Source organism: Nothobranchius furzeri, chromosome 16, assembly GCF_043380555.1.
Source record: "Nothobranchius furzeri strain GRZ-AD chromosome 16, NfurGRZ-RIMD1, whole genome shotgun sequence".
Lineage (NCBI taxonomy): Eukaryota > Metazoa > Chordata > Actinopteri > Cyprinodontiformes > Nothobranchiidae > Nothobranchius > Nothobranchius furzeri.
Genome location: NC_091756.1, coordinates 62936603 through 62958865, shown reverse-complemented (window position 1 = coordinate 62958865; position 22263 = coordinate 62936603). Strand labels below are relative to the sequence as shown.

Genomic DNA, 22263 nt, shown 5'->3' with positions numbered 1-22263 from the left:
GGTGCTAGTTTAGAAGATGCTCTCTGAAGTGCAGGGCCTTCAGGGGTTTCTTGAAAATTGAAAATACCACTATTACTACTACTACTACTACTACTACTACTACTACTACCTAATTTTTTTATTTTGGAATGCTGAAAATCTTTTACAGTACTTTTCAGCAGCCTACAGTGTTTTAGCTTTTGGTAGTGTACTGTTTGGTAGATAAACAGAAGAACAAAGAAACACATGAAGGAAGTAGTCACCACTGCTAGGCTGTCTAAAATAACCCAGAACAGATACAAACCAAAATCTGAGTGTGTGATCAAAACATCCAATTTTATTGCCACCAAGCCCATTGTCCATGGTTTGATCTGACAGACAACTACTTTCTCTTTGGATTTGTCCCCTTAGGTTTCTCCACAGTCAATAATCTGTCTCCATTTAGTTCTATCTTCTACATCCTCCACCAACTAACGTTATGTTCTCTTCCCCCACATCCACAAATCTTTTAGGTCCTGCTCTCAGCCTCCTGCTGGGTGGCTCCAACCTCAGCATCCGTCTCCTTTTCACTTCTCTGGACATGTCCAAACCTTCTCAATCTGACTTCTCTGACTTTATCTCCCAAACAGCTACTGAGCGGTCCCTCTGATGTCCTCCTTCCTGATCCCATCCATCCTCATCACCCACTATCCACCTGTCTCTAACCTGATAAACATCTACACATTTTAAAGTTCCTTTTCTTTGCTGTTCATCCAGCATGAACATTAAAACCCTCCATGCTTCTATTTTCATTTGATTTGATGATCTGCCCGCTGCTGGATTGTTCTGATGATGAATCCCCATCCTGTGGGTGGCAGCATTAGTCAGCACAGCTGAGAAAGTTTGGTTGAGAAGTTAAAATAATGGACAAAAACAAACACAGCTGCGGCTTTATTGACGGGGGAGTGTTGCAGATAAAGCTGTTTAATGCCACGTATTCACACGTAATGTTACATTTAATAGCAGGGTTTAATCTTTTTTATTTGAGTTTGAGTTAGTTTTTAAAAGGGGCATGACACTTTTCAACAAAACCCTCTCACATCCAACTGATGCCAGCAGAGAAACGTGAGTCCCTTTTTGCACACCTGTCGTGTTTCCTTTACCCTTCATTATAAATGATCTCGGGCTGCTAGCCGCTCACATCCGTCACACAGCACGCTCTCCGCGGCTGTAACGCGTAGGTAAATGCGGCGGTCACACTGGACTCGGGGTGCGATTCAAGGAATTATGTAACAGAGAAACTGGAACAATAATTTCCCACCTCAAACTAAACCCCCTCAGACCGCAGCACGGTCTTCTCCTCTCCCCTCCTGGAGCCATGCCGCTCTCTTATTGGCTCTGACGAAGAGGGCGTTTACCTAGCAGGCATTTCATTGGTGGCCCTAACGTCAATCAAGTTGTTGCCTAGTGACGCACTTGCAGCTTGTCAACCACACGATCCAGTTACTGGAAGGGCTTGCTGCAATGAAAATACCGTCGTTGGTGGGTGGATATGCACGGGCCCGGTTCCGACGTCTTCTCCCCAAAACACTGACTGAGTGAGTACTTCATAATCTCCGTACTCATCCAGACTTGTGATGTGTTTGTAGGATGCTAATATTTTCACATAGCTGAAACAATGCAATACAAAAGCAGGCAAGCCTGGGTTCGTTTAGCGGTGTTTTAATGTTCAGTGGGTCAGAATAAAGACAGCTGGTCTGGTGACAACCTGGCTGGCTGCACCGGTCTGGGTTAGTGAGCCAATCAGGCAGTTTGTAATAAGTTAGCTGGAGTGTGTTGGACTTGCAGGATTTACAGCTCTGCAATGGCAAACATTTCATTCGTGGACACACACACACACGCACACACGCACACACGCACACACACACACACACACACACGCACACGCACACACACACACACGCACACGCACACGCACGCACACGCACACACGCACGCACACACACACACACACACACACACACACACACAGAGCCAGATTTATCCTGGTGTTTACATAAAAGATTTGCAATGAAAGCAGCGGGACAGGTGCCGGTTTTTAAATATTTTTATCTGAAGGAGTCTGTTTGTCTAAGAGCTGCACGATGTTGTAGCTATATTTTTCTATTCCAACATTCACAATACCAATCTGGTAAATGCTCAATATGGATCACCCAGCAGAAACATATAAATGTAAATACACACATTCTTGTTGACAGAGCATCAGTGATGCACAGGTTTCAGTTCTGAGGACCAATAACCGTGTGTAGAAAGCTTGTACATCCATGATCTGCTGGGCAGACTCTGCTGTATCCAACGTGAAACTGTTAAACAAAACCTTTTGTCTTCTTACAGTTTCTGATGGAACATTTTGATTCAGAAACATTAAAACGTCCACATGGAAGTCCTGACCTATCACTGATGAAGCTGAATTGGCCAGTCCTAATCCCACCGGGCAGCAGTGGCTCAGCAGGTGGAGCGGGTTGTCCAGTGATCGGAGAGTTGTCGGATTGATCCCAGCTCCTGGTGGAGATTGCTGTTGTTGTGTCCTTGGGCAAGGCACTTAACTCACCTTGCCTGCTGGTGCTGGTCTCAGTGAGCCACAGGGCACCACCAGCACATGAATATTTGTGAATGGAAGAATGCTACGCTGTAAAGCGCTTTGGAGTCTTCTGACTCTAAAAGGCGCTACACGTGTGGGTCATTTATCATTTATCCTCATCACCCCGCTGCCAACTGAGAAGGAAATCTGTTTCAATCTTCCTTCCAACATGATTGAGACATTAGTCTGTTAAATTCTTACTTATTGTACGTTTAGGTTATTTTATGACTTCCATGGTTATTCTGGCAGAATTATTAAGAATTTCCAGCTGGATAGAAACTGGATGGAATTTCCCCACATGAGTTTCTTAAATCTAACCAATTGAACCCAGATAATTGCATAATGTGGACTTTATTGTGGAGTTAAACTTTATGAAACAACGTGTGGGCGGGCTACTATGAAACTTTCCAAGTTAGAGTTTTAAAACAGTAACACTTTGCAACTCGATCCATCCAGACTAGCTGTTTGCTCACAAGTTTGGTCAGAACTAATCTTTATTTTTCTAAACTGAGGTCATTCAAAGAACTTTCTAAGACAGGTGAAATTGTTCAGGATCTTTTAATGGAAACGCAGGTAAAACATCTGACCTTGGGCTGATAACAGTGTGGTGGTCTCATGAAAAGGTTGGACTGTGAATTCTTTGCGTTCAGTCTGTTGCCACGCATGACTCATTCTGTTTATAGGACAAAATATATGATCCGGCAGCTCATTCCTCATCATACGAGCTTTGTGGGCTTGGTAGAAAAGGCTGCATACCAACCCGGCATTCTAGGTAAAGGACACGAACACACACATTTACAAATTACTCAACATGTTTAAGTTTAGTCAGGCTTTAGTTTACCTTCATCAGTGGATAGTTGCTGAGTAAGAGGGGACCACACAGCACTATTTGGCAATCTGGAAGACAGAGTTTATTTCTGGTGCCAAGGCTTTTGCATAGTGATGAGCAGTTCCTGCGCCCACAGCTCTGTAGGAGATCGGGAGTGTGAGTAGGCTACACAAAGTCCTTCAGCTCACCAGCAAAGAGGATGAAATGGAGAAAGTGGTATCTGGAGTCTTATCTGATTCAATAAGCGTAAAGAGCACACGGAAACCTGAGGAGGTGCTTTGATCACGAGGAATGTGTGTGGGGCTGTTTCATTTTCCCTAACAAGGTAGGAATACTGGAAGAAATCACGCCTGAGGCTTTTTTAAAGTATTTTTTCTCATAAATTTGCATTAGTATGAGTTACAAACTGTTAAATGTTTTAAATTCCTGCCTTTGCTTAATATGCTTTCAACTGCCTGTATAACATTTAATTTATAGATCGTGGTGTAAGAGGTCCTTTTTATGGTGAAAAACTTCATAAATTGGAAGGAAAAGGGTTAAATACAGGCTTTGATGAACTGTAGGGAGCCATGAATCTGTGGATTTTAGGGAGTTATTTCAGCCTCTTCTGCCCCAATTTTGATCACGTTGTTTATCATTAAATAGTTAGAGATCATAACTCCGTTGATGACCCTTCCATGCATCATGGTGAGGGCAGTTTATGTGTGTTGATAGTACACTTATTCATAAGCCACCATATTAGACTAGTAGAAGAAGAAAAAATATCATTTCTATAGCGCCTCTCAAGATAAAAATCACGAGGCGCTTCACAAAAACAAAAAATGTAAAAATATAAAAAATTATTCAGAAAATGGTTAAAAATATATTTAAAATGAGCCAAAACAGACAATTGTGATTAAACAAAGTTAAGAAAGAGAGAGAGTGAACAGGATCCTGAGGAAGGTGGAATAGGTGGGGAGAGCAGAATAAAGAGAGAGAGGTGAAGAAGGTCATACAAAAGCCAGCTTGAACAAGTGAGTCTTCAGCTGCTTTTTAAAGGAGACCACTGAGTCCACTGATCTCAGGCTCAGGGGGAGAGAGGTCCAGAGTCTGGGGGCCACAGCAGCAGATGATCTGTCACCTTTGACCTTTAGCCTGGTGCTGCACAACCAGTAGGCTTTGTTCACTGGACCTCAGGGACCTGCTGGGGGTGTAGGGACTAAGAAGATCACCAATGTAAGATGGTGCTTGTCCATGTAAGGCCCTATAGACCAGAACCAGGATCTTGAAATGAACCCTGAAGTTGACTGGCAGCCAGTGAAGCTGGAGGAGAAGCGGGGTGATGTGGGTGTGTTTGGAGGACTTGGTCAGAAGCCGAGCACAGGCGTTCTGAACCACCTGTAGACGGTTCAGGGAGGTTCTGCTCAGACACGTGAAAAGAGAGTTACAGTAGTCTAAGCGTGAGGAGATGAAGGTGTGGAGAACTGTCTCAAGTTCAGAGCGGGACAGAATGGGACTCAGCTTAGCAACGTTCCTGAGATGGAAGAAGGAAGAGCCAACAAGAGAACTGACATGAGAATCCAGGGTGAGAGCTGGGTCAAAGGTCATCCCAAGATTCCTGACAGAAGGTTTGGTGTGGGAAGCAAGCTGACCAAGAGAGTCTCTGACTTTGGGAACCAGCTTGTCTGGGGCACAGATGAGGATCTCAGTCTTATCTTCATTCAGCTGAAGAAAGCTCCCACCATCCAGGTTTTGATAGAGTCTAAGCAGGTGTGTAACAGCTGCAGCTTAGACATCTCATGGGGCTTAAAGGAGATGTACAGTTGGATGTCATCTGCATAAAGATCGTAGGAGATTCCTTTGAAGGAGCTCAGGATGTGCTGAAGAGGAAGCAGATAGAGGAGAAAGAGTAGAGGCCCCAGCACAGAACCTTGTGGGACACCATGGGTAAAGGAGGTGGTGGAGGACCTAAACTTGGAGACGGCCACAGAAAAGGAGCACTCAGAGAGATAAGAGGAGAACCACTCCAGAGCAGATCCTGATAGGCCTACCCAGTCTCTCAGCCTCTCAGTTTGGAACACTTAGCATCTCAGTGGACATCGTACCCTTTCATCTGTGAAACGGTTGAAGTAGCCATTCTCTTATGATGTACTTTTCAAACATGTCTCCCTCATTGTACCGACAGCCGGCTTGGGTGAAGAGTACTCTGTCAACATTTTAATTTGGTGCATTGTTTTTGTGCAGGTGAAGAAGAGCCACTAAAGAAGGCATGCAGCAGATATTATGGCTAACACTAGGTGCACACGTCTCTGGAGCCACCAGCTTGCCGCGTGTCACCATCCTGTAGCCAGAGCCTGTGTGCCTGAGCTCCATGCACCTCACACATCCCACCTTTGACTTCATGAAGATCCCTGACATTGGTGATGTGATGAATAAATTTGAAGTCCTTGGGATTGTGGGTGAAGGTAAGATGACTTTTCAGCTTAACATAGTACAAAGAAATCTGATTATTACCCCGTTTAATTTGGATTGATTGGGAACACAAACATGTTTAGAGTATCACTCTAGTCCTCCAGTCAGCAAGTCAGCACCGCCTTTGAAACAGTCACCAACTGGATGGGATGTTATTGGATCATTCACATCTGTTGTTACCTCTGTTGATGCACTATGCTTGCTAACCCTAACCCTCAGAGGCAAGGGAGTTAAGTGCCCACCACATAACCAGAAGGTTGCAGGTTTGATCCCCATCTGTCAAAGTCATTGTGTCCCTGGGCAAGACACATTTAAAAACCTGCCTTGCCTGCTGGTGGTGGTCAAATTGACCTCTGCAGCCTTGCCTCTGTCAGTGCGCCCCAGGGCAGCTGTGGCTACATTGTAGCTCATCATCACCGGTGTGTGCATGACTGGTTGTTTTGTAAAGTGCCTTTGGGGGTTGGAGAACTAGAAAGCACTATATTCACTGCAGGCCATTTACCATATTTTAAATTCCCTAGCATGTTTTGTTTTTACACTGTAGTACATTTAAAAATGCTAAATTTAAATCTTCAATTGATCTAAAACTGAAATCTTCCTATAAATGAGTTTAGTTCCCGCCTGTGAGTCCCACCACAGAATATGATCATTTGTGAAGCTGAAGTCTGTCGCTGTCATTTAAGAATGAACTCAATAAATAAAGTCGTTTGGTTCCAACTATTGACAACCCCCCCCCCCCCCCCCCCCCCCCGGCTCTTCTCCCGCCCTGGGAGACGTTAGTGTAAAGTTGCAGCAGCTCTAAAGTGAGACCATCCACTTGTCCCAGATTTCACGCCCTAACTCTGACATTTAAATGTGAGTATAACGTGCCACCAGAGGAGTTTAAAACTTAAAAGCTGAGAAGTCAGAGGGAAAGAAGTCATCTCTCTCACTTTAAACTCTAGATGTTTATCTAACTTCAAATCCAGCCACTGCTTTTGCACATGGCACATTCCTCTGGATCCAGCATCACTGACTGTTCCCTAGTGACACTGAAAGCAGTCAATTCTGCTAATGATTGAGGGCTAAGTGCTTTATGTGGGTTCACTCCACCGAATAAAACCACTGCCCTATGTTTATCTCTAGTTTATTATCAGAGAATGGGATAAGTGATCACCCATTCAATCAGTAAAATGTGCTGCTAATGTTTCTCGTCATCAACTGTTGACTGAAGGAGTGGGACTTGACAGCGTTTGAGATCTGGTTTAAGCATATTTTAAGGCAAGTAACTAGAAAAGTAGACGCAGAAAGTTAAGGTGAACATTTTCTATCAATGACAGATTTTTCCCACCCTATTTATCTTCAGGGCGTTCTTTTTCCTGTCACATGAATTGTTAAAGATTCATTGCTTTCAGTGTTCATTTAGAAGTTATGAGCTGTGAAGCCTTTTTTAATAGCAGCCCCTCCAAGTAGCGCATTAAAACAGAACAAACGTGACAGCTCCCACATCCAGACTGTAAGTCATCACTGAGGTTCTATAAGCTGAGAGGCGTAGCTTTAAGAAAGACTTCAAGTTTCCATTAACGCATAAAAAACACCTCAAGTAATGTGAAGCACATGCAGATCGAGACTCATTAGAGAAAGGATCAGTTCTAGTTCTGACGTGTGTAATCTGTGTTTGAATGTATTTACTGCGTCAGAGCGTTGCCGTGTCGGGGACAAGAAACTTCCCAATGCCAGTATGGAGGAGCGTGTGTGTGTGTGTGTGTGTGTGTGTGTGTGTGTGTGTGTGTGTGTGTGTGTGTGTGTGTGTGTGTGTGTGTGTGTGTGTGTGTGTGTGTGTGTGTGTGTGTGTGTGTGTGTGTGTGTGTGTGTGTGTGTGTGTGTGTGTGTGTGTGTGTGTGTGTGTGTGTGTGTGTGTGTGTGTGTGTGTGTGTGTGTGTGTGTGTGTGTGTGTGTGTGTGTGTGTGTGTGTGTGTGTGTGTGTGTGTGTGTGTGTGTGTGTGTGTGTGTGTGTGTGTGTGTGTGTGTGTGTGTGTGTGTGTGTGTGTGTGTGTGTGTGTGTGTGTGTGTGTGTGTGTGTGTGTGTGTGTGTGTGTGTGTGTGTGTGTGTGTGTGTGTGTGTGTGTGTGTGTGTGTGTGTGTGTGTGTGTGTGTGTGTGTGTGTGTGTGTGTGTGTGTGTGTGTGTGTGTGTGTGTGTGTGTGTGTGTGTGTGTGTGTGTGTGTGTGTGTGTGTGTGTGTGTGTGTGTGTGTGTGTGTGTGTGTGTGTGTGTGTGTGTGTGTGTGTGTGTGTGTGTGTGTGTGTGTGTGTGTGTGCGTGCGTGCGTGCGACTGCCAGGGCCAATAACATCAGACGTACAGTAACCAGCCAACACTTGTGCCCTACTTCCTGAACCACTTGCCCTTGTATAGGGATGTTATTTTACTAATTCATGTTAACAGAAGCTTATGCATGTTTTCACATTTGTCAACTGCTACAGATTGTGCTGCATGCTAAATTGGTATTTCAGCCACTTTGTGGTGTGCTTCTGTGTAAAAGTAATGAATAATTACTGTGCTAGCTTCCTAAATGGCTTCTGTTTGGAGAAATAGCTTTTAGGTCCTACAGGATTGATCTAGTGAAAACACATCAAGGCAAAAGTGTGTTGTTGCTGCTATAATTAATCATTTATAACGCTTTAAACTGTTATCCGTATTGCGTTAGTTATTAAAGACCAAGTTCACTGAGAAACCGTGTTTTACTTCTTATTTTTGAGTATTACCGCTCACTCTGACTTTCATATGCAGGCTGAATGTGAAAATATTCTTCCACCTCTATTAGAAAATCAAAGGAGAAATGCTCAGATTAGAAGAGCAAATCAGTACTATGCCCAATGAAATTTGGCATTCATGGACTCAACCGTCTTGGATCGCAACAGGGAAGGTTGTTGTTGTCCAGGAAACAGCAGAGCATGTCTCGACTAGCAGAAGCTAACCGTTAGCATCAGAAACTCCTCCACACTGCAAATCTCCTTCAGGCTTCTGTTATTTGTGGAGATAAAGCATCAATGTTGCAGAGCAAACTGAGTCAGTGGTAGAGTCACGTTGCTGTTATCCAATCAGAGAAGAGATGTCCAATCATCAGGAAATAAGACTCCAAATCCTGTCATCTGCAGCTGATCTAGCTCACTTCTACTTCCTGTATAAGGAGTGCCAGGAGGAAATCACGAGTAGAACTGGGATCTACTGTAAACGACAGAAGATTGTGGAATTTGCTAATATGAACAAATCTGAGCTTTTATTGAAGAAGTGACAAACAAGTTTATGAATTGCTGAATGTGCAAATAAGTTGTTCTGTCATAAAAATAATAACATAAAATAACACTGCGAACTGTAGCGGTGGCTCCTGATAAATTCACAGGGCTGTTCTGTTGATGACTCTGATGATGTGTTCAGTGTGAATAAGAGGCTACTGCCCTGACGTCGTGTTTTGTTTCTAATCATCTCACAAAGATTTAACCCTTTGCTGCGTAAGCCGCGTTCTGTAACCTTCAGTCAGCACAAAGACTCTTATTAAGTCATTTTATTTTGGCGAAGCAGTTTAATTAATTCAGCAGTATCACCGACACTAGCTGCATATGTGGACACTCTCCCAAAACATATTTATGACACACAAAATAAAAACTCTTTTCATCAAGATGAAATCCCAGCTGTGTTTACCGTCTGAACATGTGGTTTGCTTCTCCTGTAGGTGCCTATGGTGTTGTCCTGAAGTGCCGACAGAAGGTAAGGTCTTAACATCAATTTGCTTTATTGGATTTTTTCCAGTCGATTATTTCTGCCCTTTTGTTTGGAGTCACCTTAAAGAAACAGCAGAGGGATGAAAAGTAAAAACAACAGTGATCAGGATGTGAGGAGATGTCTGGTTGTGTGAAGCTGGGCGTCCTGACAGGGTTGAGGGGGTCGGCTCAGTAACAGCCTGTTATACGGGTGTCCTTGCACCAAAATCCTGAGATACATTTACAAACAGAATGATTAGAAATCTGCTTGTCGTCCTTTTGTGTCTGATCGAGTTCATAAGCAGGACGGAGAACCTGCAAATCAGTTAGCTGAATTTCCTCCAGCACATTGTTTTCATTTGTGTGAAAGTGCGTCTGATAGGCTGTCTTGATGCAGGTCATTGTTAGCATAAAAAAGGAAACCAGTGCAGCAACAGAAAGAAAATAGCGAGACCATAAGACGTAGACTGCCCACACATCAGTCTCCATCCTGGATGGTTTAGGGAGGATGCTGTGGCAGAAACTGACAGCAATCCAGTTTGAATGAGAAACATAAACTTACTCCTACTTACAGCAGAACATTTTCTCAGCCTCCTTAATCAAAAATCAACACGTTACTTTTCTAAAAGGGGGTTTGTGCTATCGTTGATCCTGCTGAGTGTAGCCAGTTTTCTAGTGCTAGGACGTTTAGCATAAAACTAACAAATGTTACTCGTGTTCCTGGAAAACTCTGAAGTGAGAGGGGGAGGAGGGGACGGTGGAGCTGCAAGATTATTCAGACTGATTGATCACATGGCTTGGCAGCTGCAAATGCCAATTTCTTAGTTTTAAACAACACACATCAATGGACCTCGCTGTGGTTCGCACACCAGATGGAGTCTGCTTTGTGTCATTTCTTCTTTGTTCTGATTGATTTTGCTAAGAAAGAAAAAGCACCACCAACAACACGACTGCAGCTTGCAGGTTCCTAAAGGACATCCAGACTGCTAGAAGACACATTTTTATATAAAACACCTCTCAAGATAAAAATCATGAAGCGCTTCACAAGAACAAAAATAAAATGGTGATTTTCCATTTTGTAAAGCTTTTTCTTTATTCACCACATGTCACTCTAAAGTCTGACACTTTCCAGTCTTCCCAGTATGTTGGAAACTCCATACTGTTGCATGCTAATGATCCGATTCATCGTGTGACGTGTGAAAGCACAGGAGAAGGAATTCTCTGGCTGCAGATCAATACGGACCACTGCCGTCTGGAAAATGTTTGCATTGTATTGGCGTGAATGAACCTCCATGTTTTTTCAAGGGCTAACTCGCAGATCTATGCTGCATAACTGGGTGTGCACGTACAGCAGCGCTGGCACACAGGCAAACACACACACACAAAATCACCTGACACTTAAATTGCAGAACAACACACACGTCTACTGAGGGTTTCATGGCGCTCTGTGACTCTCGGATCGGTTCTGGTCAGAGAAAATGGTCGCATGAAACCGCAGCTGCACTCAGCTCAACATGCCCACTATGTTTTAGTCACACAATGTTTGTGTTTAAGAGGAATAATTGCGTTAAATCAAGATGTGGAGCTAAATAAAGAAAGGGTGGAAATACTCTCAAGCTTACACTGACTAGTTTCTAGACACTAACTTGAATCTATTTATAAAAGATGATAGATTACAGTGTTTGGACCCCCGCATCTGCTGTACAGGAAGTGTAAATGAAAAAGGAGGCAGCTGGGCTGACTGTGACAGAAGAATGGCACAGGAACAGAGCAATGATGGCCGTATGTGGAGGTTCAGGTGGAGTCTTTTTAATGTCAGATAGCCTGAAGTGATGCTTGAACATTTGTGTGCAATTTCAAATTAATATGCCTCAAATAATTGTTAGTTTCTTAAAGAGGTAGAGGAAGTAGTTTGACATTTTTGGCTTTGCTATCTTTTGAAGTTGTTTTAAAGACCAAGTTCACTCATTTTTTCAATACCTTTGCAGTGGTATCTAGTGTGAATGAATGCCGTCTTTGTGGAGAATAAAGCTCTGGTTCTTGTTTAAAGAACTACAAGTGAGACAGATCAGAGGGGAGCAGAAGACGGCAGGATTTGCGTCTTATTTCCTGACATTCAGACACCTCTGATTGGATAACAGCAACGTGATTCTACCACTCACTCTTTTTGCTTTGCAACGTTGAACCACAAATAAAACAAGCTTGAAGGAGTTCTGCCATGTACTGGAGTGGCTTATGCTAAAGGTTAGCTTCTACTAGCCAAGACGTGCTGCTGTTTCCTGGATGCTAAATCAACAGCAAGCTTCCCCGGTCATGAGCCAAGATGGGTGAGTCCATGAATGCTTATTTTCAGTGTCACATAGATCTGACTGGCTTTTCTAATCCAAACATTTCCCTGTCAGTTTTCCATTGGCGGCTAACGCAGGAGACTATTTTCACGTTCACCCTGTGTGTGAAACTCAGAGTGACTAATCAAAATAAAAATAAATAAAGTAAAAAACTATTTTTAGTTAACTTGGCCTTTAAAGATGTGGTTCACTGAAAACGTAGGGTTACTTTATGTAAACCCCGGTTCTTTGATAACAGAGTGAGGTGTTTCACTACAGGGAATCGCCCTGGCGTGACCAACTACAGAAGCTCCAATGACATCACGTCTGTCCCTGACAGACCGCTTGCGTGCCCAGGCTCCGCCCACCCAGTATATACACGGCCAACCAACCCCTCCTACTCATTCGGACGATTTCTTACCGTTAATGCAAGAAGGGAACTGCTGGTGAAACGCCTCACTCTGTTATCAGAGACCCGGGGTTTACATAACGTAACCCTACGGTCTTTTTCTAACTTCGTTCGGTGTTTCACTACGGGAGATATGGCCCACTCCCGGAGTGCATGTCCCTCCCGAAGCGAGCTGCAGCAAAATTCTGCTTAACCACTAAGCAGATGCTGTGCAACCTACCTCCAGCACTGAATGCACCAGTGAAGGTTGAGACACATCCAGCCTGTAAAACCACACAAAAGTTAGCAGCGTGGCCCAGCTAGCTGCTGCACAGATATCCTGGACTGACACCCTCACGAAGCAGGGCCCAAGATGTGGCCATGCTCCTTGTAGAATGAGCCCTCACCCCCAGAGGAGGTTCAGCACCCTTACACCTATCTGAAAGGCTGATTGCTTCTACAATCCAGTGTGCCAGTCTCTGGCGGGACACAGGTTTGACTTTATGGGCCGTGGCCCAAGAAACAAACAACTGGTCTGATTTTCTGAGACCAGCAGTCCTGTCCATGTAAGCTCTTAAAGCTCGAACAGGGCAGAGACAATTAAGCTTCTGCTCTTCTGCTGAGGAAAAAGGAGGCGGGTGAAAAGCCAGCAGCTCCACAGGGGAGCAGCTACAAGACGACTCCATTACTTTAGGCACAAAAGCTGGATTGGGCCGCAGACACACCTTAGTGTAGCCAGGGGCCCACCGTAAACACGAGGGACTGACTGACCATGCCTGAAGGTCACTCACTCTCTTTGCTGTAGTTAAAGCTAAGAGCAGTGCAGTTTTTAAAGAGAGAAATTTCAATCCAGCCCCATCTACCGGCTCAAAAGGATGATGACAGAGGGCCTCCAGAACAAGAGACAGGTCCCACAGTGGTACCAGTGGCCTAAAGACTGGTAGCTTACGGCGAGCACCCTTCATGAAGCGACTCACTAATGGGTGTTGCCCCACTGGTTTGTCACCAAACCACACATGGCATGCATAAATTATAGCCAGATAAAGCTTAATAGTGGAGAAAGCTTTACCTTTGTCCACCAGACTCTGCAAAAAACAGAGTACATCCCCACCGAACACTGAAATGGGATAACATGTTTTTCTTCACACCACCCCTCAAAAACCCTCCATTTACAGCTGTAAAGAGAGCGAGTTGAGGGGGCCCTAGCGTTTTGAATGGTGTCAATGACACTTGGGGGCAGGCCTGCCACGCTCAGGTTCCACCTCTCACGGGCCAGGCCCACAGAGACGAGCGGTCTGGGTGAGGGTGATAAATCTCTCCCCTGGCTTGGGACAGGAGATCCCTGCGGACAGGCAGGGGCCAGGGTTCGTCCCAAAGCCTCTGGATTATTTCTGCCACCCACGGCTTGGATGGCCACATCGGAGCCACCAAGATCAAAGACAGGCCCCGTTCCCTCACTCTTATTAGAATGGAGGAAATCAGACTGAGAGGAGGAAACGCGTACAGCAGCACTCTTGGCCACTGGTGAGCCAATGCGTCGACTCCCAGAGGCGCGTCCGCATCTGTCAGGGAGAAGAAGAGTGGGCAGTGGGCGCTTTCCCATGAGGCGAAGAGATCTACGGTAACCTGACCGAATCTCTGCCATATTTGGTGCAACACCTGGGGGTGGAGTGTCCATTCTCCGTACGGAGGATTTCCTCTGGACAGAAGGTCTGCCCCTCTGTTCTAGCAAAAATAAAATAAATATTAGTCTCTGTTGAGGTTTGTGCAAAATAAAAATGACACTGGTTTTGACTTCTTCGTCACAGAGTTCAACTTCAAAAAAGGGCAAAAACACGTTCTTGTGCGTCTCTAAAATAAAATCTGAGCCATGTGCTCCATGCACAGAAAGCTAACAGAGTGCTAGTGCTGCACTGCAACGGCATGAAAAACCGGCACGCAACGCGGTATAAACGGGTTACAAAACGGCAGTGGCACTTCGAGACACTCGAATATTTGTTCAGGCGGCTTAATGCATCGTCTTTTCCCAACCAGGCTCAGCTCAATATGTCTTCCTTCATCATCTTCCTCAGGCAAGACCGCACAACACTAGTGAGGCTTTTTTTTCACTTCCTGGAATTTTCTACCTCTAAACATGGGACTAGCGCCACTCTATGACCAGAACAAGTGTTGCAACCAGAAAACTGAAATAAACAGGATTAAAATGCATAAAACGGTACCCATTTTTCACCTGGTTACATAACATTTCCCCAACAGCGCTGCTGCTCATCCGTGTAATCTTTAGCAAACTGCAGATGGGCTTTTTGAGTTAACTGTTTTCCCTAACAGAGCTGCCACACTGTCTCCTGTTTGAGGGAGGCAGCTCTGTTAGCTTACCCGGGGTACCGCTGTGGCCTGATAGACAACCACTCACCTTGCTGATCCGTGCTGGCTGAGCTCTAGAAATCCCTTTTCCTGCGTGCCGAGCGTTGGCACAGTCCAAACTCCAGAGATGGTTCTGTAACCTTTTCTATCCTGCAGAACATCAGCAACAGTTTTCTGAAGGCTTTTTTGTTTGTGCCGCGATGACTCACTCCCACAAACGCATGACGTGGGGGTCAGACTTGGGGAGATCTGTGTTTGTTAAATGAAAAGGTGCACCCACTCACACCTGATTGCCATCCCAGTGGTATCTAAGAAGTGACTACAATTTCATCTTCAAATTAACTGTTCATGGCTGGGGTTTGTATGAAAGCTGGAAGTTTTTTCAACCCACATTTTAGCAGAAATAGAAAATTCTAAAGGTTTCACAACATTTCAGTCATCACTGTAATTTTGTATAATAACATTAAACCTTCTTGTGTTAAAAAGTGTAAGACTTTATTTAGTACAAGGCTTAGATGACTTAGAGCTTACAAATAACAACAGAATTTCACCACCTTTCAGTTTTAGGGTCTTGTGTGTCAGAGTGAAATACAAACCTTCTGATTTTTTCCAGCACCTAAACTTATTCACATCTAACCTCAAATGCACAAAACACTCAAGCCTGCTAATATTTACTAAACAAAACCAAAGCCAAAGGGAAAAACTTCCTCCAGATACTTGATCAGATATGAAGTTTCAGGAGTTGCTGATCAAATGTAAATAGAACGTTTTCATGATCAACTCTATAATTCTACAGCAGGAGACTAAACCGTTCGCTAGTCTGAAGCATACAGGTGTGTGTTATCACAATTCCAATGAGAAAGAACATCAGTCATTCATTACATTAGATATGCAATTGTTGCTGCCAACCCGTCTGCAAAAGATTCATTCATTGCATTCATAAAACATTTGGCAAGTTGCCAGTCTTTTAGGACTCAACAAACCAGGGATGTGTTTTGGTGACATTTGGGCGATATGATACGTATCACGATACCGGGAAACACGATACAACGTATCACGATATATTGCAATATATTCAGTCAGATGTTATTAGCGATTTTTTTATTGTAGGAAAATTCAATAAACAGATACTTAACATGTTTAACATGAGGTATCTGAACCATAACAGGGGGATTTACATTTCAATGGTGGACACAAAACCCTTTACGCACTGCTGCCAACTAGCAGTCGGTGTTTGAATTGCACCAAAAGAAAAGAAAATACACAAATGATGCTATGTAAATTCTTCCAAAAATTAGATACACATGTTTTGAATATCAATATAATATTGCTGGAAAAAAATATCATGATATATTGCCATATCGATGTTTTCTTACATCCCTACAACATACTTAGATGTTCAATCAAAGATCACATCACACAAACCTTAAGAGCTCCATCCCAGACCTACAGGGCTCAGTAAATAGGTAAAAGTTCACTTCAAGTAGGAAGTTGCACCATGTGAAAACCATATCAGCACAAACAGCTGATAATCGTTGGCTTGCAACAGCTTACAACAGCGGGCAATTCTCCAATGTGAAACCATACAACAGTTATGACCAAACTAGATCCTAGAACTGAACGATGACGCCAAACATAGCAGCAGGTCGATAACAGAATGTCTGAAAAAGAAAAGAATCAGGGTTCTGCAGTGGTCCAGTCAGGGTCCGGACCTCAACCTGGGAAATACTGCGGTGGGTGCTCAAATAGCTGAGCAGAAATAACGGTCTAGAAACCTCAACCAGAATCCCCCAGAACCATGCGAGTCACAGAAAAAGCAAGAGAGAAAACAACTGCAGGGTTACTTCTGTTTAGGAGCTTCAATGGGATGTTGATCACAGGGCAGACAGTTTTATACATACAGCTTTTAAAATTCAGCTTCTTTTTAATCTAACAAGTAATGCCACGATGGAGTCTGGTGTGTGTTTTTGCCCGAGTTTCATTTTATTAACTGTAGAATTTTTTTATCCTGTCCTGATAATTAAAACTCTGTAATTGAAAAAGATTGGACTTTCTTTTCCCAACGATCTGGATTAAACGTAAACGACTTGATCATTACCAGTTCAGTCCTAAACACACATTGAGCAGACTGGACAGCACAGAGCTGCTGCACATTTTCACCTCCAACTACGAAGGGTAGAGTGTTATTGATGTATCATGGTGCTCCACCCTCACTCCATCGTGTACATTTTCCACACATGAATACATTACAGCCCAGCTTTTTGAGTCAGCCGGTACCCAGACTAAAACTACAGCAAGCTGTTAAAGGATCCTAAAAGAGGCTGAGCTCACAGAAACACAGAGAAGCTTTCGTTTAGCATCTCCAGCTCATCTTTAATTGATTTCTTTTGTTCATCTGAATTATGGATAGCCAAAAACATGTTTAGACTTTCTAGTTTTACTTTGGCCCACTGACATGTGAGCACATTGTTTTACGGTTACAAAAAACCAAAAGTGGTGAAAGTAGCAGCTAGGTCAGTTTATGTCTTCTACAATAAGCTAGAATGATGCTCCCTTGTTTGTTTTCATATTTTGAATCAGATCTCTGCTCTACCGTCCAGACTCTACTTGCACAACCTTTAAGATATCAGTATACGGCCATTTTAAAAGAAATTAGAAACGAATCACAGAAACGTTTTAAACAGTTCAAATCTCACTTCATCTTGAACACAGAGACGATTTTTAAAAACTGGTATTAAGTACTTTTTTTTCTTTGTCTTTCTTATGAAGTATCAGCTCTTTTTACTCACTAGTCTCACTTTCTGGGTGAAAGGAGACGAGCTTGTGTGGCAACAGCAATGCTAATTCAGTGAATCACACAAGTTCAACAGAGGCAGCTCATCTTGTTGAAAGACAACAGAACAGTGTCTCAGATACAGTCTGGTTGGATGACCCCACAACTGTCATGTACACCTCGGCTTGTCTCCAGCTATGAGTCCTATCAACTGTAGATTCACTTGTTCTCCGACATGACAATGACCATGTATCCTGCCTTTCTGCGTGGCGTTAGCATGTTCCTATGCATGAGTGAGTAATTCAATTCAAGTTTATTCATAAAGCGCCAAATCACGACAAGGGTCGTCTCAAGGCACTTCACATAATAAACATTCCAATTCAGGTCAGTTCATTAAGCCAATCAGAAATAATGTGTCCTATATAAGGAACCCAGCAGGTTGCATCAAGTCACTGACTAGTGTCAGTGACTATACAGCAATCCTCATACCAAGCAAGCATGCAGCGACAGTGGAGAGGAAAACTCCCTTTTAACAGGAAGAAACCTCCAGAGAATCCTGGCTCAGTATAAGCAGCCATCCTCCACGACTCACTGGGGATGGGGAAGACAGAGCGCGCGTGCGCACACAGAAGTGCCCCTCCTGTCAGCTATCGTTCCTAGGCCACATCTGCCTGACTCTGGAACCCACATAGCCGGAGGATACGAGAGAGCGCTAAACACCAGTCGCCGTTTTTAGGTCCAAATGTCTTTTGTTGTTCGTGAATTCAAATGGTGTTTTTCTTTTTGGGACTCCGGTAGTTTGCCCTAAAGTTGAAGTGGTAGCAGCTAACTGTTTCTCTGTTATTGAGCGGAGAACCTCTCACACCAGTAGTGTCCTGTTGCTAAATGCAAGAGGGTGTAATGAGTGCAGGATCAGGTGGTTTAGTTTAGTGAGACAGACAACCAGATGGCCCAATGGTTGGTTTCAGACCAAGCCGTGTCATTGGCGGAGGTTTTTAGACAAATGCAAGAGAACCGCTTCATTAACTCTTCTTTTTCCTTCACAAAACATTTATAGCTCCAATGTTTGAAGGTAGGCATGAAAAAAATAGGTTAGCTTGCTTAGCAGATTTGCTGTTGTAGCTTTAACTTTCAAAAATGTAAATTTGAATTAAAAGCTCAGAGCAGGAATATTTTTGCTGCTCTTCTTTCTCATTTTGTGTTTGATACAGACACAAAAAACTGGTTTAAAAAATTGTTTTTAGTCACAAGATGATGAAAGGAAGGCCCCAACCCGGCAACAGAAGGCAGGAAGATGAAAACATGGCTGTTTAGTAAAGCTAAACAACAGAACTAGATTAAAACAAACAGAGTGGTGTTGACAACAAGAACCTGTCACTGAGCAAATGAAACCCAGCACTACTGTATATAATGTAGGAGGTGATGACTAAATAGATTCACGTGTGACGTTGACACATCAAGACCTGGTGAGGTAGAAGATCACAAGAGATATTCTTCCAAATAAAACAAGAAGTAGAACAAACCTAATTCACACGATTCAAGAGCTAAACCTCCACCAGCCCAACCCAGATACAGTAAGGCCCAATCCCAATACTCGCCCTTCAATTGCACCTTCCGGTCCAGGAGTGTGTGTGTAGGGTGTCTCTCGATCCTCAAGTGCAGAAGTTAATCACACCCCTTTTGCACCCTTGATCGAACTTGGGGCAAAGGTTATTACCCACAATTCATTGCTGTGTGTGAATTTTGAGAAGAAGGCAGAACAATGGCTCAAGCGCCTTTTATTATGGCAGCACTAGCTCAGAAGGTAGAGCAGGCTGTCCAGTCATCGGAAGGTTGCAGTTTTGACCCCTTCGACCTGGTGGTGGTCGAAGGGACTGATGGCACTTGTGCCCGGAAGCCTTGCCTCTGTCAGTGTCCCCCAGAGCAGCTGTGGCTATTGTAGCTCATCCCCATAAGTGTGTGGATGTGTGTGTGAATGGATGAATGATGCACTGTAGTGTAAAGCGCTTTAGAGTCCTCTGACTCTGAAAGGTGCGGGTCATTTATCATTTTCTGTATTGTCACATAAGGGGAGTTCATTTTAAGAGGATTAATGATTTTATTAATGCTCGGAGTGTTTTAGACGATGATTTAATGTAAACAGCAACAAATGTACATTTGTTCAAGAAATTGTTTGTTTGAAAGTTGTTAATAAAGATTTTTTAAAAACTAGCACAAACAATGGTTGATGATTCAATGCTCACTGTCCCAATTCAGCAATCATTTGCACACTTGTGCGCTACATACTCAACTACTTACTGCACACTTTGCAGAAGATCATAGAGCGCAGTGCAAGTATTGGGATTGGGCCTTACGTATATCACGGCTCAAAGAGCAGAAACCAAATTAAAAACTGCAATTAAAGATTGTGACAAGCTTGCTCTTGTTCAACATGAATCTTTTTCTGAACTCAGTATTTTAACAATAAAAAGCCCAGGGGCCTCATTTATCAAGCTAGCTTACGCACAAAACGGGGTCGGAAAACTGCGTAAGCAACTTTCCACGCAAACTTTGGGATTTATGAAAGAAAACGTAGCGGAAAAATGTGTGCAACTTTAAACTGACTAAGGACCTGGCTTACACACATGCTGGACATGGAGAGCACCTGCAGTGCTGCTGCTGAGACGGATAAAATTATGAAATCCTGCAGCATTATCACTTGTACACACACACACACACACACACGCACGCACGCATTCACGCACGCACGCACACACACACACACACTCACACACAGCCTATCGGCAGGGGGACAGATTGAGACAGAACATCATGCGTGTGTGACAGTGTGTGTCCTGTCACTGTGACCCGATTGATCATGCGCCCTGCCTACTTGGACAAGGGGATGTCCCTTTGGGTGACTGGTTATTGCGCGTGACTTTCACCCGGGAGTCTGGGGATCAAATCCCAATTGAACCTTTTTTTTATATCCGCCACAGATCTCTCTGAAGAAGTCAGCATTGACGGCTTCAGCAACGCTGTGCCACTCTGTGGATTTTCTCTTATTTGTTTTGCAAAAGCACTTCCTTTCATTTCTCCACCTCACCCACAGGTACCTCAACTTCTGCTTCTGTGAAATAGCGCTTCCTTGATCTGCCTTGGTCCACGGTCACCATGTCATTGGCGGAGAGCTGCAACAAGCCGGCTTATGTACATGCATGAGGTCCACAAGGCACTTTGCATTGACTATTTATGGCAGTAAGTGGGCGTGGTGAGCGTGGGATGTGACTAAAATGCAGCTGAGAACCTTTCTAGATAGTTTCTGATTTATGAAGCGGAGATTGCGTGCAGCTGTGCGTCCTCCATGTTTGATAGTGGAGCTCTTTGCATTAGTTACCTTTTTACATTCTGGGATCATTTTACTGTAAACACACCCTCTAAAGGACAGGTTTAGTTTTTTCATCTGAAACGTGTGACTGTCTGCTTGTCATCACCTACACAAGTGTTTTAAACCCCTCCGATCAGGGTCTAGGGCAGCTGTTTGGTCTGAGGTAACTAAAATTCAAAGGATTTTCTCTAATCTAAATCCTGGATCTGGCTTCCCATGGTGACCAGTGGTTCTGCAGTAAACTGCGAGAGGCTGAGGGTAAACATAGCTGCTGTGAGTTGTTGAAGCATAGTACAGCTCGTAGGAATGCTCACAACTCAATAACACCCCGAATGCACTCTTTATCCTCTTAGCCAGTGTCCAAAGCCACTCTGTATGCAGAAAGGTAAAACATTAACGGTTCCCTCTCCCTCCGTTTGGAAAGTTTGAAGGACCTGATTATCTGCTTTCATTAATCATCGGATTAAAAAAACTGAGCTGCCTATAAGAAGCCCTGACCCAGGCTGTAAAGAAGTTGGCTGCTTTTGTTAGTTTTGGTAGTCAGCCACAATCAAATGTGTTTAAATGCACATCTTAAATCAGATTTATGACCAATCCAGAGAAGCTATCTGCCCCCTGGGATTAACCAACCTCCAGAAGAAGACACTGATATCGGTAAAGAGCTGCAATGCTGCTGCTTTGGGCCCTGGCAGGATGGGCTGGGGTCTCCATGCCCTGGGTGGCATTTTGACAACAGAGGTGCCTATTGGGGCCAGTGGGGGAGCTGGCTCCCTGGAGGGCTTAGCCCAACCAGCCATTCCTCCCCATCCCCGCATATTTCTCTCCTCCTGCTCCCTCACATCATCACACAAACATGCACATAGGACCTTGGGGGGTGGACAAGTCATTGGGTGCAGGTATGGACCCCATTTCCGCATTCCTGTGGCAACCTGCCCCCCAATTTTATTTGCACCTTATACACTTCCACCGACGACATTCCACACAAACACACACTTAGGGCCTTGGGAGTGAGCACATCCAACAGCATTTGGCAGGGGGATTTTTCAGCCTCATCCCGGGTGCCGGTGCCCACTTCCAATTTTAAACTGCACTTAAACACAGAGGGCTGTGTGTGCAAGTGGGGTGGTGCGGTGGCATCAGCTGGCGTAGGCCAGACGATGCCCGCACTACCCTCTCACCACAGCCATGGAATACACCTCATCAACACTCACTAACATTATATTGGAGCAGGCGGAGGGAGACTAGGGGTCTTAGCACACCTCTGTTGTTGCTTGGCTTCCCGGGGCTGGAGGCTAGGAGGGAGATCCGGCCGTCTGGTTGGGGTCTGGGGTGGTGGGTTGCTGTGCTCAGCGTTGGGCGGGGGAGCCTGCTCATCAGCACCCCAGCAGAAAGGGTCAAACTCTGGTTACCGGTGATGGTTGTACCC

At 44.2% G+C, this 22263-nt stretch overlaps 1 protein-coding gene across 5 annotated transcripts in view; it reads left to right on the top strand.

Annotated features, from left to right (window-relative positions):
- Positions 1–22263, top strand: part of LOC107396052 (cyclin-dependent kinase-like 5) — a 92338-nt gene that overhangs the window by 19398 nt on the left and 50677 nt on the right. For 3 of the 5 annotated variants that reach the window (XM_015975567.3, XM_015975565.3, XM_054734717.2), the window contains exons 1-3: positions 1412–1556; positions 5652–5872; positions 9591–9625. In XM_015975567.3, the coding sequence (XP_015831053.3) occupies positions 5779–5872; positions 9591–9625 (129 nt within the window). In that variant the 5' untranslated portion in view covers positions 1412–1556; positions 5652–5778. Of the gene's footprint in view, positions 1–1411; positions 1557–1579; positions 3754–5651; positions 5873–9590; positions 9626–22263 lie in introns of those variants that run through there. The other 2 variants (XM_015975566.3, XM_054734715.2) reach the window with 2 other exon arrangements.